The following is a 16,438-nucleotide window of genomic DNA, read 5'->3' as shown; positions in this document are numbered from 1 at the left end:
TGAATTGCTGTGCCTTGTACCAGCTGTAGCTAGCTGCTGGGTTAGCATCACTGCTGCAGGTCAGAGTCACTGAGCTTCCCTCCACGATCTCACCAGACGGACTCACCGACACTGAGGGAGGTTTAGGAGCATCTGGAGGAGACATAAAGATTAAAGATGCTCTGATTTCTTCTTCACTCTCTCAATACTGATCTTCCACAGATGTTTAGTTATTATGATAAAATGTGAACTTACACACTGGAGGAGAAGGGAAACGTTCATGTTGTTGTATGGCACAGTGATAGCTGTCTGGAAAACTGAAGGTTTGCAGGAGAACATAGTTTTTCTTTTTCTCTGCAAACTTCTCTCCATTCTTGAACCAGATGTATGAAGGAGGATCAGACAGCTGACAGCTGGTCTGACATGTTAGTTCAATCCACTTCAGATTGTCTGGATGGGAAATTGATTTCCTCACATGTATCTGGAGTTGTGGGTCTGTGAGTCAGAAGCAGGAATGTGACATTGTCTCTATAATCACTGGAATAATTTGTGAACATTTGAAGTTTTTTGACATTAGTGAAAACTTTACCTGAGACAGACAGTTTGACTCCTGGTGAACCAGTAAATTTTCCTCTTCGATGGTTTGTGATGAACCTGAACTTGTACTCAGCTGAGTCTGTCTCTGTCAGGTTACTAATAATCAGAGTGCAGTTCTTTTCACTGCCTTCATACCTGACACGACTTGAATATTTCCAGTCATTTTTCAGATCCAGTAAAACATCATTATGCTCCTCTCTGAACCAGAAGGTGTGCTCGACTCTGGTTTCATGGTTCTCTATCCTGGTTGGGTATCTGTAAGAGCAGCTTATTTCCACTGTGGATCCTTTCAAAGCACAGATCTCAGTTTCAGGATAATTCACCTCCCAGTGATCATTGACCTCTGCAATAAAGAACACCAAAAACACAAGTACTTTTCTTTACCCCCTTGTGTCGCTCCAAATGAACTTTCAAATGAACTAACATGTAACCAGCTGCATTTTTTGAGCTATTTATTGATCATCAATACTTCTCTTTATGTGACGAACATTCAGTTGCTCAATAAATGGATTCAACTTTTCAGTCAAAGGTATAGTGGAGGATGTTCTTAGCCAATGAATTACGGGATGCAAATCTCAACTATTGGTCCTCCAACATGTCAATCACGCTGGAGAAATGCTTGTGTAACGCCGTCAAGCGCGCTCGTTCCTGTTATCTGCGCATTCAGAGTGTTTATGTCGCCCGTGAGCTTCGGTTTCAGCCAGTCAGTGTAGCGCCACAGAGTTCACTGCATACTTCGAAATGGCAGAAAGTCGCAAGAGGAAAACTGTGCACGAAGTTTATGAGAAGAAGAGAAAGGCCTCGGAAGGCCCCGACATTTGACAGGCGTTTCTTCGGGCGGAGCAGTAGAGTAGGCAGGATGGTCTTTCACATCCGTGTTTTTCAAAAAGCGAGTAACAGACGTTTGGCTTCGACTTTTCGAGAAAATCCTCTGTTATGCCTTCAAGAAAAAATCTGGATGAACTTACTCACTGAAGGAGAACGATGCTTCTGGCCTGTCAGACCACAGGAAACACTGGCTGCAGGATCCCATTGATAGAAAAAGGTTTTTGAAGTTTGTCCTGGAATAATTTGGTGATTCTTCATCCAGCTGTAGGAGAAACTATCAGGTAGTGGACAGCTGCTGTCACACTGGAGTTCTGCTGAGTTATAACTTCCAGAGATGTTTGAACTGCTCACCTTCACCTGGAGACCTGGGTGAGCACATCAGCAGCAGAAATGTTGAATTCAGCTTTTCACAGACACACAAATTCAAATTCACCATTCAAAAACCTTTTTGTATTGAATAACACAAGTATGGAGTGAAAATGTTACCTGTAACAGTCAGAGTGACCGGTTGTCCACTATATTTGCCTGTTTCTTGGTTGGTTGTGAACTTGAACCTGTACTTGGCTGAGTCACTCTCTCTCAGGTCTTTAATTCTCAAGAGGCAGTTTTTGTTTTCACACTCGTACTCCACACGACCTGAATACTCCGGGTCTGATCTCAGATCCACAACGATCCATTCACTCTGTTTTCTGAACCAGAATCTTTCCTTGACAGTAACATTGTTGTCCTGTACTTGTGGAGGGTATCTGTAGCTGCAGCTCATTTCCACTGTGGATCCGATCACAGCACAGATCTCTGTCTGTCTGCATTTTACATCCCAGCCATGTTGACACTGCACCACTGTAACACAGAGCACATGACAGCCACCGTCAACACAGAACACAACTCCACCTTTCAATGCCTTTCTTTTACAGTCGATCTGCATTAAACTATCAGAGAGATGAGAAACCATCATGAAGGAGAACTGAAGGATGTTCTTTGAACTCTCCACACAGATGTGCTCTGTCTGATAAATGGAAAAAATAAATGAAAAAAAATAGACTCGGCGGTCTCTTGTAGTTGAGAGCAACACAAAGCACATTCCAATAGGTAGGTGTTTAAGACCACAGCATTCTGATGAAGATAATATTTTTTAAGGTTTCACTGACTCACCAGTGGCTCCGATGTTCCGATGTTAGGTTTTGGGTAGTACCACTAGCAGCTAGCATAGTGTTTAGCATACTGTTTAACTTCCCTCCAAAGAGTTCAGATCAAGGGCCCTGGGGCAGTCACCCCAGGGCCCACAAGGTCATAGGGCCCCGTTTCATGTGATGTGTTCACATTTACTCGTACATAAATTATTATAATAAAATGTGCAGTGTGTGCCAGAAGGTATACCATATGATTGTGGGCTCCAATTTGCCAATTCTTACATTACGACTGTCCATGAATGCATCAGAGCTGTAAGCCAGCGCTGATTGGCTGTGCGGCATGAAGGAGTTTTTTCTTTTGCACTTGATCTGAACTCTTTGGAGGGAAGTTAAACAGTATGCTAAACACTATGCTAGCTGCTAGCGGTACTACCCAAAACCTAACATCGGAGCCACTGGCGAGTCAGTGAAACCTTCAAAATATTATCTTTATCAGAATGCTGAGGTCTTAAACACCTGCCTATTTGAATGTATCTTGTGTTGCTCTCAACTATAAGAGACCACCAACTTTATTTTTTTTTCTAATATACGTGAATTCCAAAAGATATAGATAGCTGTGTCTATATCTATCTGAATAGATTGTGTAATTTTAGACCAGCTGTGTTCATTTTATATTCAGGCTGCATCAAAGATGGTACAAATTTAGCCCGTTATCTGAGATTTCAGCACCATGGACAGCGAACGCTCTGAGATTGACACCTGACGGCCAGCGCCCACATACTACGGAATGGCTGCGCTGTGCCGCGCAGGTCGCAGCCCTCACACAGCACTGGCTGCTTTCTGAGGCATAGAGGTTTGCTTGGCTCAATTAAAATGAGCATTAATGTGTTGTTTGACGGTAGGATGAGGTATTGTTTGAATGGTAAAATTACTATCATAAGGGCCCGTGGAGAATGCTCCGCCCCCTCTGTACTGAGACCCACGCTCCGCCTCTGCGGAGAACTGAAGGATTTTCTTTGAACTCTCCTTTCTTTGAACGAGGAACTTACATTTTTTGCACAGCAGTATCTGTTTTTTTTTTTTTTTTTTAAATCTCCTCATACATTTTTTTTTCAGTTTTTCTCAGAAATACGGTTTGGACTTTAAAGACTTCCCTTTTTTTTTTTTTTTTTTTGAGGCAGGACTGGTTTTGACCGTGGTCGAGCGCTGAGTCTCAGTTTTTAAGTGTGAGAAGCCTCTTTGGCAGCAAAAAGACAAACTTAGGGTCAGTGTTCTAAATTTTGCTTTGTTAAGTCGAAATGAATTTATATTGACTCGATCAGGTTTTCCAAAAATTGGTTTGTGTTTCACAAGAACACAAAATCATATCAATTAAGGAAATAAAATATGGGGTAATTTTAAAACTGAGGAGTGTTTGCACCCATCAGTCTGTATGACTGTGTACTTCAGACCTCAGAAATACGAAGAAAAAAAATTGCCTCGAATTGGTGGAGATCAAGAGCTCTTCCACAAATCATCGAAGTAATAATTTAATAAGGTAAAGATTTGTGAGGTTACTGACCAATTATCAAATCATCTATCAGAACATATCAGCTTTTTCAAACATTCCAGTATAAACCTCAAGAATACCACAAAGGATCTCTTGTAGCTTCCGAAAACAGAAAAACTTACAAAGGTTGAAGTCGCCCGTATGTCCATCTCCATCATTTTACATGTTCTCGCCATGAAGATGTTTATGTGAGACTTATCCAGAAGCTGAATACAATTTCTATTTCAATCTAGAAGTTTCCACCACACAGTCTGTACCGTACCTGTCACTGAGAGAAGAAGATTCAGGAATCCACAGACTGCTGCCGTCAAACCCATCGCTGGTCTCCTCATGTTTCTGTGAGTCCGTCAGAGATATTTGCAGATGAATAGTGTTGGTTTGGAGACAGTGACACACAAATAATACTGCAAACTGCAACAGAAAAGGAATCTGTCTTGATGGCAGCAACTCTGCATGTATAAGGAAGAATAGAACTGCCACCTATTCTTCCTCATTTAATTCATTTGAATTCATGATCAGATACAAAATGGCACTCTGATGACAATCTCAACACATATTTTAAAAGAGATAGGGGTGGTCTGGTTTAGGACTGTGTCATCCACAACTTCTAAACTTGTAGAAAAAAATCCTTTCAACTTCATTTCTTTTAAATGAAGATTTGCTCGATTTTTCAAACCTGTTGACTATGTTGATAATGAACACGTGAAGCTGTGAATTAAAGACCTGAGTTCTTGGACAGTCTTGGAGAGACAGCTCTTCTTCAAAACAAACACCAGGTTCAAACATAAATTGCCGTATAAACACTACACTACACTACACTGCACTTTGTATTTAGTGTCAGCGTTCTTTGGTTGAAGCTCATGAACAACTTTCTTGTTGCTTCATGTGGCTTGATACTGTATGTTCTGGAAAATCAGGTGTAGACAGTCAGCTGTTCACACCCCGATGCTGAGCTGGAGTAATCAAGATGAGGGACCTTCCTATTGATTATGTCCTGTTGATGACAATAATCTACTGTATATTCTGAAATGAATCAAACACAATCCTCCGAGTGAATCAAAAGGAATCAGAAACTTAGATCAAATTATTTTAATAGCTCATTTATTTAATTTGATTTCCTTCTTCAATCAGTTGGAATCAGACAACACCCCTGTCTGGAATACCATCAGAACAAGTCAACAAGTCAACTGCTTTCAAAAATGGTCTCAATCATAAGACACTGAAATATCACAATATCTCTTGACATTTCCAAATGGCAAGACAATCTCAGCATTGACACATTAATTTTTTACAAACATTTTAGAGAACCAAACAACAAAATGCATCTTTATGCAATAGCAGGTTCTTCACAGAGTTCAATATACAGGACAGATGATGCTGTGTTCCTACAAATATATGTTCAAGGTGGTCTTCCAGATAATTACCTGCATGCACTTTGACTGTGTGCACCAGTTCAAACACTTTAGAGGATCTGTGCAGACCTGATTCATCCTCACCTGCACTTTGGTTGATGGATGGGTGGGTGATGGGTGGACAGATGGATGGACAGTCTATCAATAAATGGATAAATAATAATGGATGATGGATAGAAGATGGGGAGAACAAAGGATTAAGGTGGATTAAGGTGGATGGATGGACTGACAGTCTGAGGGACGAATGGATCAATATTTATCAGGTTTACATCCATATAAAGTTGACACACATCAGGTGAGGTTGGGTTAGAAATTGTCATTGTGTTCCTCTGGCCTTGTTGACTGTGCTGTACAGTTCAGACGGATCTTGTCGGACATCCTGGTTCTTGTTTCTGAGATGCACAAATAATAGAAGTCAGCTGATTCAACAAAAGCACAAAAACAACCGTACAGAACTGAGTTCTTGGTAATTCATGTGGATATTATAAATGAGTGAGAAGCTGCTCACCTCAGGGCTGCATTCTTCAGTTTGACAGCAGAGTATTCTGTAAGATCCTCGTCCTTCATGTTTCTGTGAGTCTGATCTGCTCTCATGTTGCAGTGAGGAGGGTCTGTCTGGTTGTTAATGAAGTGGATGCTGGCGTAGTGAAGGTGAAACTGCTCCTCTGGCTGTGCAGCATCAGGCAGCCTCTGCAGGATGAAACAGCTTTGACGTCATGCCACAGAAGATTTAAGTTTAAGTTAAAGAAATGAAGTTTCTATAATAATGACTGAGAATTAAAGTAACTATTTGAAGTAAACAAAAAAATAAAAAAAATCCACTCCAAATGATCATTTTCATTCATTGTGTTACTGTAATTTTGCAGAGACACCCATGTGCTTCCAGCACGGTGTGAGCTTAGTTTTGTTATTCAGCTGAAGCTGTGTCAGCTAACTGAAGGAAAATTGCTCAATTCTCTGGATGTTGGTGCTTTTTGATAGAAACAGCTTCATGAACTCATGACAGAGAAGGTGAGCTCCGATGAAATATCAACACCCAGACAGCAGCAGACAACTCTTAGAAAGGGAAGATAACTGATTCAAAGCTGCTAATACCTCAAAGCGACTGTGGACACTGAGGAGTCAAATAAATACAAAGATACTTGTGAAAAATGAAGGCTTCTCATAGATGTTGAGGAATGGAAGCAAAAAAGAATGATATGAAAACATGAAATCACTGAAAACAAGATAGAAGGATATTTCTCAAGGGAGTTCAAACTTCTTTTAATGTCGTATAAGAATATGACCGTCTCACCTGACCCATGTTGTCCGGTCTGTCTTCAGGCTCTGATGATTCCTTCAGAACTCCCTTTTTACTAATTAGAAGAATGGACAATCAGCAAGCAGCTGTACTGACTTGTTAAGACATACTGGTTTGTCAGATTCCTGATTTAATTGGTTCCCTTTTGGTGGGGCTGACAATCTTTCACTTGGTGATACAAACACAATATTTGGCACACAAGTGCTTCAGAACCGACTCTTAGAAAAGCACATTACCTATTTGAAAATGAAAAATGGCTGACATTTTTTTCGAGATGGCTGCCCTTCGAAGCAGTTTTTAAGTGTTTGAGCTTTCTTTGCTCTGAATAAGTCTATTTTGATGCTCGATGCATCAAAATATATTTTTTTGGAGTGTGAGAAATGCAATTCTGCATTTAGAAAATCTAAATTATTGAATATTTTGATGATACAAGGGGAGTTATACTTCGCCAATATATAGAGTACTGTTAACTTCGATTCTGTGTTTTACAAACAATGTAAAAAAAATAAACTGACTTGTGTGTTGTTTGAATCAGGAAATGACTTTCTGTTGATGTACACCTTCAACTGGTTCTTGTTTTAGTATTAGCAGGCACACAACTGCATTGAAGTGATAGATTTGCTTTGTCCTGGCAGCTGCATTTTGTCAACTGCTCACAAGTCAGGACAAGGGGTGGAAGGGTTTCCCAGAGAACCTGCTCAACCTCACCATTTTTTAACCAGCGCCAGTAACTTACTTACTTACCCCCAGTAAGTAAACACCACAGTCAGTGAAGGTGTGAATGGAAAACACTGTAGACTTTATCTGGGACCAGATTCACCATCATATCATCAACAGAAAACCACCCAAAGGACTAATCCTGACCACACACAACCCAGATCATTTCTAAGCCTGCATTCTGAGGAAAAGCAAAGACATTCACTGCAACAACGAACATATCTATGTCACATGCCATAACCGAGAAAGACTTCATCTGTTGATTGCATGAATGCATGAATAGCATGAACAGCATGAACATGTGAAGATTCTGAAGACAGCTTTTTCAAAGTTGCAAGGACCTTCAAGGTTGATGGGCTTGTTTTGTAAGATTCTACTCTCCTTAGTGTATGTCGATCTCTATCAGCGTGGCAGTCCTACAACTAACTAAACTCCTGTTTAAGATTGATACAGGGCTTATCAGGCAGCATTTGAGACACTAAAGTATATTCCAAACTATAGTGACTGCACCACGACAGCAGTTCGTAAACTACAACTACAGCTGGTACAGCACAAGCCAACACTGAACCCCATGCAGAGTCTCACAGCAGTCCTGTCATCAACGTGTCCTGGGTGACCTTTGACATCACTTTTATATAATTATACAAGCCAAAAGAATGTGATCACAGCATTTCACTGAATGACTATGGATGTTTAACCTTGCATAGCAGATGGACCTGCCTGATTCAGTTCCTAAATCCTGCAGATCCCATCTTGTAGCGCTCCATAGACCAATGATTTCACTCTGTTAAAATTTCACCGGCCCAATCAGGGGAAAGAGGCGGGAGCTGCGGGAGGAGCGGAAGTGACGAGAAGACGTGACGACAGCGGGAAGCGCCCAAAAGTTTGAAAACACTGGCGGCATGCGAAGCGATCTCCGTGGACACGCCAATATCTGCAGTTTTATAAGAAAGCAACTCAATTTCTTCTTTGAAAGAGGAGCACAGAACTTCACTTCAAGTCTTTTTGTCAGGAAACGATGTCTGCTGCTTCTCAGCAGCAGCGCACGTAAGCTCCGTCACACCGTGGCTTGATGCGGATTAGTCTGTGGTGAGTGTGTCGCGTGTCAATTAGAACGGTCGTCCAATCGCCGGCTATGGATTGTTTTGAAGGTCCCGCCTCTGAAATCAAATCGGAAGAGCGGCTACCCAGATGGACTTGTGTAATATTTCCGTGGTGGACATATGAAACTGTCCATCTGGCGTGTCAGGTTAATGGATGTTGCCCTTCAACTTAAAGCTAGGGTAGACGATGTTTTCCAAAAGCACTTTTAGTCATACTGAGTGAAATGCTCCCTGCCCTCTGGGAGAAGTCAATACATTATGTGTACGGAAAAAGGTGCTGATAAAATTTGACCACTGTAGCGGCCACAGGAGTGTAAAAACTCCGACCAATCGTATTGCACGGACCGCTCTTAAGAAACCAATCAAATCCCTTTGCCGTTCTACCAGCCCCCTGCGCGTACATTTCAATGGCGTGCACTGGCCCTGGTTCAGAGCGCGCGCGCATTGCCCAGGCGCTCTCGGCGCTCGTGGCTCGCATGAAAAATAGAACAAAGCCGAGCGGGCGCGCTGTGCTCCTATGCGCGTTGTGTGCGGCAGTCAGAAAGGTTAATAACATTGGAGGCGATCACAAACTCCGTGCGCGAGGCACTTCCGCGTCCAGTGCGTTTGCTCCCAACGGGAGCTCCTCCAATGGGGTGGGAGCTGGGCGGAGCCTTGGGGAGATGCTACATTCGTGCTACATGCTAGTTTTCCAAGATCGTCGACCCTAGCTTTAATGCAACATCTGTGATCAGACGGCTTCCGAAAATGTTAATTTCGAGTTTCATAACATCCGCCATCTTGCAAACTGACAGCTATATTGGAATTCAACTGACATTACTCCATTTTCTATTCAGAATACTGTATATTCATTTTGATATGTGGGTCATTAATGCTGTTCATTCAAGTTCTACTTTGAAGAAATTTTTTTTGCATTTTAGTGAGGCGGCCATATTGAAAAATGGTGGCCATCCTGGATTTCCAGCTAGATAACGAACTTTTCTGAAAAAGTACATCTTGAACATTGTTTGTGCAAAATTTGGTGCTTGTACCACCAACTGAAATAATAATGGAATAATGTCTTAATCTGCTGTACAATATAAAATAAAACGGATACTCACCGAATCCACAGGAATACAGTGGCGAATGCAACAGTCAGGAGGACAGCAGCAATCATTCCAACAGCAATGTATTTCCCTGATCCTGGAGACACTGATCAAAATATACCACTGACCGTTAATAGCAATATGCAGCAGGTGTAGAGGGATCAAAAAAACACATTAAAGGGGCTGCATCGTGCAAAATTCACTTTTTGTATGTTTTAACCTTGTTATATAGTTATGTTCTCACCAAAAACACCCCCAAAGCGTTTTTTCCTTCGTGCCTGTGTTTGAGCTTTCCTCGTGTTTCAGCTGCTCAGAGAGGCAGCCCCTCCCACACCCGTGAAAACGCTCTGTTTCCCACGTTCACGTCACACGGTGAAGATGGCTCCCCTGAGCCCCCCTCCCAAAGGCCCTCGGCAATCAGCGTTGGTGCTTTTTGTAACTCCGATTACGAGGATAAACTTTCACCATCGTCTGAAAGCAACAGTCAAGCAAGAGCAAGAGTCTGAAGGGTCTGCGCTTGGTGAGTTTCTAATTGGAAAAGACGTTTTCGCGTGTCTTTGTGTGTAGAGAAGCTCGAGCTAAAGGGCTAAAGCTAATCAGCGTATTTGTTTTGAAGCACTGATTGGTTGAAGTCCGCTGTCAGTCAAAGTCCACAGGGGGAGAGGCGGGATTTTCAGTGACACAGAGCGTTTTCTCTTCCAGGTTTCAGAATTAGCCCCAGAAAATCTTTTATTTCACACAAAATTACTTTTCCTCAGCGCCAAAAATAAACTATTACCATGTTAATGCCATTTCTAGGGTTTGAACTGGCTAAAAAAGCAGGATACAGCCTCTTTAAGGCTGATTGGTGTCTGCAGGATGATTAGCAAGTGACTAGTTTTTCTCTGAGATTGTGATTTTATTGACAGACCAAATCACTGTGGTTGGTTAATGTTGCTTCCTTCAGTTATGAACTTTGAACCATGATTTGAATCAAATTTAAGTCATTTTTACATACAAGCAGCATTGAGGTGGGTCAGTGACAGGAGGTTCTCTAGTTTTTTTAACTGAGTGCTCTGTCAGGCAAGATATCAAGGGTCACTGATGTTGGTTAAACTACAATCCACAAATCTGCATAACTGAATGAATCCGCACTCTATGTTTCCCCCGTCCTCTGTGATCTGTTGTTTAACAGAGTCGAGTCTCACCACTTGCTCTGCTTTGCGTCCTCCCTCCACTCGTGACAGAAAGAAGGGTTGGAGCACCTGAAGAAGAAAAACTACATTTGTCTCAGCCCTGGCTGCATCATTTCTTTGTTTTGTGTTCTGTGATCTCTCTGTGTGAGTGAGAGCTCGTCTCCAGACTGGCAGGAGAGTCACTGGGTTTTTTTTAGTAGATCTGGCTTCGATGCCAGGAAGTTATGTTGTTTGTGGTCAGCTGAAGGAATCATGTTGTGTTTTGTGTGATTGTTCTTTTGTTTTGTGTAATATTGCTTTACTTTTACTCACATTCCACATCAATATGTGTGTATTGTGACCTCTTCACTCCCAGCTTGTTTTCAGCTGTGCAGTAATACCCTCCGGAGTCGGAGGGCTGGATGGAAGTGAAGTTGAGCTGTGCACCATGACTGATGTTTCTAAAGGATTCCCTCTTGTACCAGGTGTACGTCGCAGCTGGGCTGGCATCACTGCCGCAGGTCAGAGCCACGGAGCTGCCCTCCATGATCTCACCAGAGGGGCTCACAGCAACAACAGGACGGTTTGGAGCATCTGGAGGAGAAAACATGAACCCGTCTGATTTATGTTTGGTTCACATTTCAAAGGAGTCTCAGTTCGTGTTACGTCTTCCATGAGACGGTAGATTAAATTCACACACTGGTGGAGAGGTGATGTTTTCGAATCCTCTCACAGCACAGGAAAATCTGTCCGTAGACTGAAATGGTACGAACACAGATGAAGATGTTTCTCTGATCATGACGCGCCCGTTGCTGAACCACATGTAAACACGATGAGGAGGGCAACTGTGTTGACAATTTAGCTCAACGCTCTTTGAACCCCTTGTCTTGTGCAATTTGGTCACTTCCACCCGGAGATCTGAAAACAGAATGTGTATCTATAATGAGAAAGAGAAAATGGAAAGGGAGAGAGTGTCTCTGGATATAAATACTACCTGTGACAGACAGCTGGATGGCCTGCAGACAAACTCCAGCCGGATGATTTGTTCTAATCTTATATTTGTAGATTCCAGAGTCACACTTTTTCAAGTTGGTGATTCTCAAAATGCAGCCATACTCATTACAATCACACCACCAGCGGTTTGTGTAGTTTGAGTCTGTTCTGAGATCCACTGGTGCTTTACCCTCTTTGGTAAACCACAGTTCTTTCATAACTCTTGTAGTCTGATGATTTGTTGTGTGTGGGTATTTGTAGTCACAAGTTAGATCCACTGTTCCTCCCTCTACAGCACAGACCTGAGTCAAGTCAGTCTCTCCCCAGTTACTCTGACCTCCAACCACTGCAACACAGACGGAAATCACAATTAAAAATCTCAGTAAACAAGCTGTTCATTAGACAGGGCAAGTCATCACTGCTGTCAGTGAATAAAACTGGGAGGTGAATCGTTGTTTTGAATGTGGTTTGCAAGCTTGCAGAGTGGCGGTTTCAAAGGAACACTGTGGTTCATAGACATGAGCCACAGTAAACAGTGACTTGCTACTGCATGTACAGTGTAGCAGTCGTGCAGTGTTGCAGAAAATAATCTAAAAAAGAACAAAACATATGGCAAAATATTTCAGGTCCATCATCTTCATGGAGACGGGGTCGGAGCAGTTTCAAAAAGTTGCATTTCCAGAGATCCCAAAACAGCAACAAAACTCCTCCTTTAGAAATGGTGTGTTGGTAAATCTGTGTCTTTGTGTGTCTGTAACTGCTTCCTTTCCAAAGGGGTCGACACAATAAGTCATTATCACTGACACTGTGGGCTTGGTTAGTTTTTACACCCTACTTTTAAATGGGATTCAAACAAGAATTCCCCAAACTCAATGTGAAGGACTGGACAGATATGGAACAAGGTCAATGGACGATCTGAAGATTGCTGATATGTGTCAGTTAGAGATATTGTTGATGCACACTATAGACTGCAGCTTTAGAACAGTGTTACACTTTCAGTTTTCTCCTCAACTTATTTCCTTTTTATATCATGAGCTCTGAAAAAATTATCCAGTTGATGAAAAATTACAAAGACCATGTATAAATAACGCCTCATGTTGCAGTTTAAGGTCAAGAGGAAAATTGGGTTGAGAGTTAGTGTTTGGTCATTGTGCTGCTGCAGATTAACTCTGAAGAAGTAAAAACTGCAGATCACGGTTGGCAGGAAACTGTTTACACTCACTGTGAACACATCAGATAAAACCAACATCTTTGGGTGAGACACCACACCTCCAAACGTCTGTAATGGAGTTATTTTCAAATTGTGTGTATCTAAAGCAAATGTAAATATCGACATGCAGTACCTGACAAAGAGAGAAGACCGACAACAAATCCGCCCGCTGCTGCTGTGAAGCTCATCGCTGATCCTCTCAGACTTCTACAAAACTGGTCTAAAGGTAAAAAGTGCAAAGGTCTGTTCATACAGTGAGAAAGCAAAGCAGATACCAACGGATTTTTTTTTTTTTTTTTTTTGTGGTTTGTGAGACAAGACCGGAATCGAGCTGCTAAAATTTACCAGACTTCCTTCCTCTGCACAGACATAATAAGCAGAATATGAGTCAGATACCAAGAGAGGTCCAGACGCGCCTGCACGAGTGTGCCAGTGCAATGTGGTGAAATGTGTCACATAAAGGCAAAGACAGTCTAGAAAACCGCTGGAAAGGTTAACATTTTTCATATTTTTTCAGTTAAATTCTCTTAACCAGCTTCAGGTCTGCATGAAACTCCTGAATACTGAGTTAGGTACAGGAATGTAACTCTTTTAATGCAGGTTAGATTACATTAGATTACAGCATATTTATTAAAATTCACACAGTGTGTCAGATGACTGGGGGGATGAATTATTTATTCACTTTAAGTCAGTGTTTGATATGTGAAAGGCTTGCAGAAATATTTTATTTTAAGTATCATCAGTTTTACAGGAGCAGAATGTACATTCATTTATCTGAAGGACCTCCTCTAATCCAAGGAAAATCATGACACTGAAATTTAAGTACTGACGGTTTTCGACGACACTAACCCAGATGACCATGTTTCCAGCATGGCTACACATTCAAACCACCGTGTCACCAGTAGCAGGTCACGTCTTACTTCCTGCAATAAAAAAAAAGCAGCAGCAGAACGAGCTGCACTTGTTCACATGTCAGCTCTGAAGGAGCGTCATGTAACAGAGAAACAGGAACAACTGATAAAAAGTCAAAAGAAACGACTTCCATTACAAACGGAGCTGGCTGCATCGACTGCTGAGACAGCAGTGTTGGTCAGCGTCTCTCTCATGGACCAACAGGAGGCAGTGAAGTGTTAAACTCAAAATAAACAAATCTCCTAACGGAGTTCTGATTTATGCTACTTATTTTGTTCCTTTGAATATTTCTGTTTATGGACTGTTTGTGAGAATCTAATTAAAGAACGGCAGAATGTGCAGGCGGAGTGATTCTGTTCTCTGCAGAGGAATCAGATGGCTCATCACATTATTATGTTTAAAATAATTTAAGTTGTTGTAATCAACGGTAAAATCGAGTTTGATTTTATATGGTGATTGTTAAAAATGGTCAGCAATGATTATTCTATCTGAGAAGGCTCGCCCAGTTTCAGATCGATAGTACCTCTTTCTCGGTTCCCATTCCCAGTCAATAACTTCCTTCTCCATCTAATGCTGGTATGGTAGCTTTGGCATCAAGGACCAGAATTCCTTCCGGAGGATAGCAGAAGAAGCCTCTAAAGTGGCTGGAGTGTGTTTTAAAGGAACACTAAGGAGTTTTTCAACTTTAAAAATATTTATTTTCCACTATTAATATGTTACAAATATTCAATGATGTGTAGAATGTGCCCTGACATATTCAATGTAAGTACCGCTAACAGCGCTAAATTGTCACTTGAAAGTTGCAGTGCCGGTCCGGCACCAGAATTTTTCGGGGGAGAATTTGAGACGATGTTACATAATGCACGCTCCCGCTGGCCTTATTTGCTTAGGTTTCGTTTTGTCCGCCATTACTCCACCAGATGCTTAGTGAGCAACAACTGAGCAGGATCTTCCAGAAAATAAGAAAAGACTGGCTTCTAGCACTGCCACAGCTCCAGCACAGACTCCACCAGGTAAAAGAAACTTACATTTTACTGGAGCGCTACTTAAAGAGCGAGGATAGAGTTCCCCTCTTCCGTGCACATACATGGACGCAAGTCACAGGCACGAGCGTTTCACTAAGCTGCAGTTACACCCAAGGCCTGCAGGGGCCGTTGTTTTGCATAAAACGTGCAAACTCCTTAATGCACCTTCAACATGCTTGATGAAATTTTAATACACAAGTTAAAAGGAAAGTTGTTCTGGATGCTTCTCATCCTCTTCATCAGGAGTATAAGTTGCTCCAGTTCAGACCAAGATTACAGCTAATGCCCCATCTTGTGTGATATGACTGTCTTACTGTGTTTTGAATGGATCTTTTTTAATGTCTTTTTATTTAACATTTTTGTAACTGATACACACCAAATTCAGTTTAAAGGGCAACTCCGGTTTTTTGACACCTGGACCTTATTTATAGGTGTGTGCATGCTCATATACTCACTCAGACAAACATCGTGCAGCTCGGAGTCCTTCAGAAGTTATTTAGATCCAAACGATGTAGCCGCACTAGCGGGGGTGCCACGGCAATGAAGCGTTAACGCGGGACATAATCTCTGCAAAGTCGCTCATTTCGGCTGTATTTTTCCTCCATCGGCGCTGGGTTGCCTTTCGGTCGGAAGGGGGGCCTCCGGCGGTGTCCCGCGGCCTGGGTTGGAGCGCGCATCCGCCGGGCGGCGGAGATCTGGATTCTCCAGGCGAGAAGAGAGCTCCGGCCGTCGCGCGTCCCGCGGCCGGTGTGGAGCGCGCATCCGCCGGGCGGCGGAGATCTGGATTCTCCCGGTGAGAAGAGAGCTCCGGCCGTCGCGCGCCTTGCGGTCGGCGTGGAGCGCGCATCCGCCGGAGAGCAGAGATACGCTTCCTCCTGGCGAGGAGAGAGCTCCGGCCTCGGCGCGGCGGGCCGTCACGCGTCCCGCGGCCGGCCCGGAGCGAGCATCCGCCGCGGAGCGGAGATACGCATCCTCCCGGCGAGGAGAGACGTCCAGCGGCCCAGCGGCCGCACGCGAGCCGTGCGTCTTCGCGGGTGTCCGGAGCCTCCGTGGAGCAGCTGAGGGCCGTTTTCCAACTCGGCCCCTGGAAGTCAGACGCCGGGGCGCCGTGACAGCCGAGGCCGACTCAAAGTGCCTCTCTGCTGGGGAGAGGAGCGCCGCAACGTTCCCATCCGAGCTAATTGTGGCTAAGTTAGCGAAAACTGTCAGCTCTTCAGCTGACCCACCTGAAGACGGTAGACGAGCTGACTTTATGATAACACTGGCGATGGATGAAGAAATACAGCCGAAATGAGCGATTTTGCAGAGATTATGTCCCGCGCTAACGCTCCCCTGCCGTGGCACCCCCGCTAGTGCGGCTACATCGTTTGGATCTAAATAACTTCTGAAGGACTCCGAGCTGCACGATGTTTGTCTGAGTGAGTACATGAGCATGCACACACCT

The 16,438-nt window shown here is 43.0% G+C and overlaps 3 protein-coding genes across 4 annotated transcripts in view; all 3 read right to left on the bottom strand.

The window, feature by feature from the left end:
* LOC115389539 (sialoadhesin-like) overlaps positions 1-16,438 on the bottom strand; it is a 47,450-nt gene that overhangs the window by 2,123 nt on the left and 28,889 nt on the right. The gene's annotated exons all lie outside the window — the stretch shown is intronic.
* LOC115389474 (uncharacterized) lies at positions 123-2,014 on the bottom strand. Its single transcript, XM_030092864.1, has 5 exons — positions 1,891-2,014; positions 1,545-1,769; positions 569-919; positions 342-474; positions 123-132 (listed from the first exon to the last, which is right to left on the bottom strand). Exons 2-5 carry the CDS (start codon positions 1,660-1,662, stop codon positions 123-125), a joined length of 612 nt encoding a protein of 203 aa, XP_029948724.1. The 5' UTR covers positions 1,663-1,769; positions 1,891-2,014.
* On the bottom strand, positions 5,357-13,298 carry LOC115389541 (contactin-3-like). 2 transcript variants are annotated; one of them, XM_030092948.1, is made up of 9 exons: positions 13,191-13,298; positions 11,849-12,193; positions 11,551-11,772; positions 11,188-11,472; positions 10,888-10,944; positions 9,716-9,806; positions 6,790-6,850; positions 6,004-6,185; positions 5,357-5,887 (listed from the first exon to the last, which is right to left on the bottom strand). In XM_030092948.1, the coding sequence occupies exons 1-9, from the start codon at positions 13,243-13,245 to the stop codon at positions 5,812-5,814; spliced, it is 1,374 nt and encodes a 457-aa protein (XP_029948808.1). In that variant the 5' UTR covers positions 13,246-13,298; the 3' UTR covers positions 5,357-5,811. The 2 variants fall into 2 exon arrangements, with proteins under 2 accessions (XP_029948808.1, XP_029948809.1); XM_030092949.1 differs by having other exon boundaries at positions 11,188-11,448.

This window comes from Salarias fasciatus, chromosome 6 (assembly GCF_902148845.1).
Source record: "Salarias fasciatus chromosome 6, fSalaFa1.1, whole genome shotgun sequence".
In the NCBI taxonomy this organism is placed as follows: Eukaryota; Metazoa; Chordata; class Actinopteri; order Blenniiformes; family Blenniidae; genus Salarias; species Salarias fasciatus.
This window is presented reverse-complemented; position numbering and strand designations above follow the sequence as displayed.

Excerpts from the sequence above, each read along its gene's own strand:
- LOC115389474 (XM_030092864.1), bottom strand. The coding sequence starts at position 1,662 with ATGAAGAATCACCAAATTATTCCAGGACAAACTTCAAAAACCTTTTTC. Across the intron at positions 920-1,544 it reads GCATCGTTCTCCTTCAGTGA|AGGTCAATGATCACTGGGAG; the intron begins GTAAGTTCATCC and ends TCTTTATTGCAG. Across the intron at positions 475-568 it reads AGTCAAACTGTCTGTCTCAG|ACCCACAACTCCAGATACAT; the intron begins GTAAAGTTTTCA and ends TCTGACTCACAG.
- LOC115389541 (XM_030092948.1), bottom strand. The coding sequence starts at position 13,245 with ATGAGCTTCACAGCAGCAGCGGGCGGATTTGTTGTCGGTCTTCTCTCT. Across the intron at positions 11,773-11,848 it reads CATCCAGCTGTCTGTCACAG|ATCTCCGGGTGGAAGTGACC; the intron begins GTAGTATTTATA and ends TTCTGTTTTCAG. Across the intron at positions 10,945-11,187 it reads CACACATATTGATGTGGAAT|GTGCTCCAACCCTTCTTTCT; the intron begins GTGAGTAAAAGT and ends TTTCTTCTTCAG.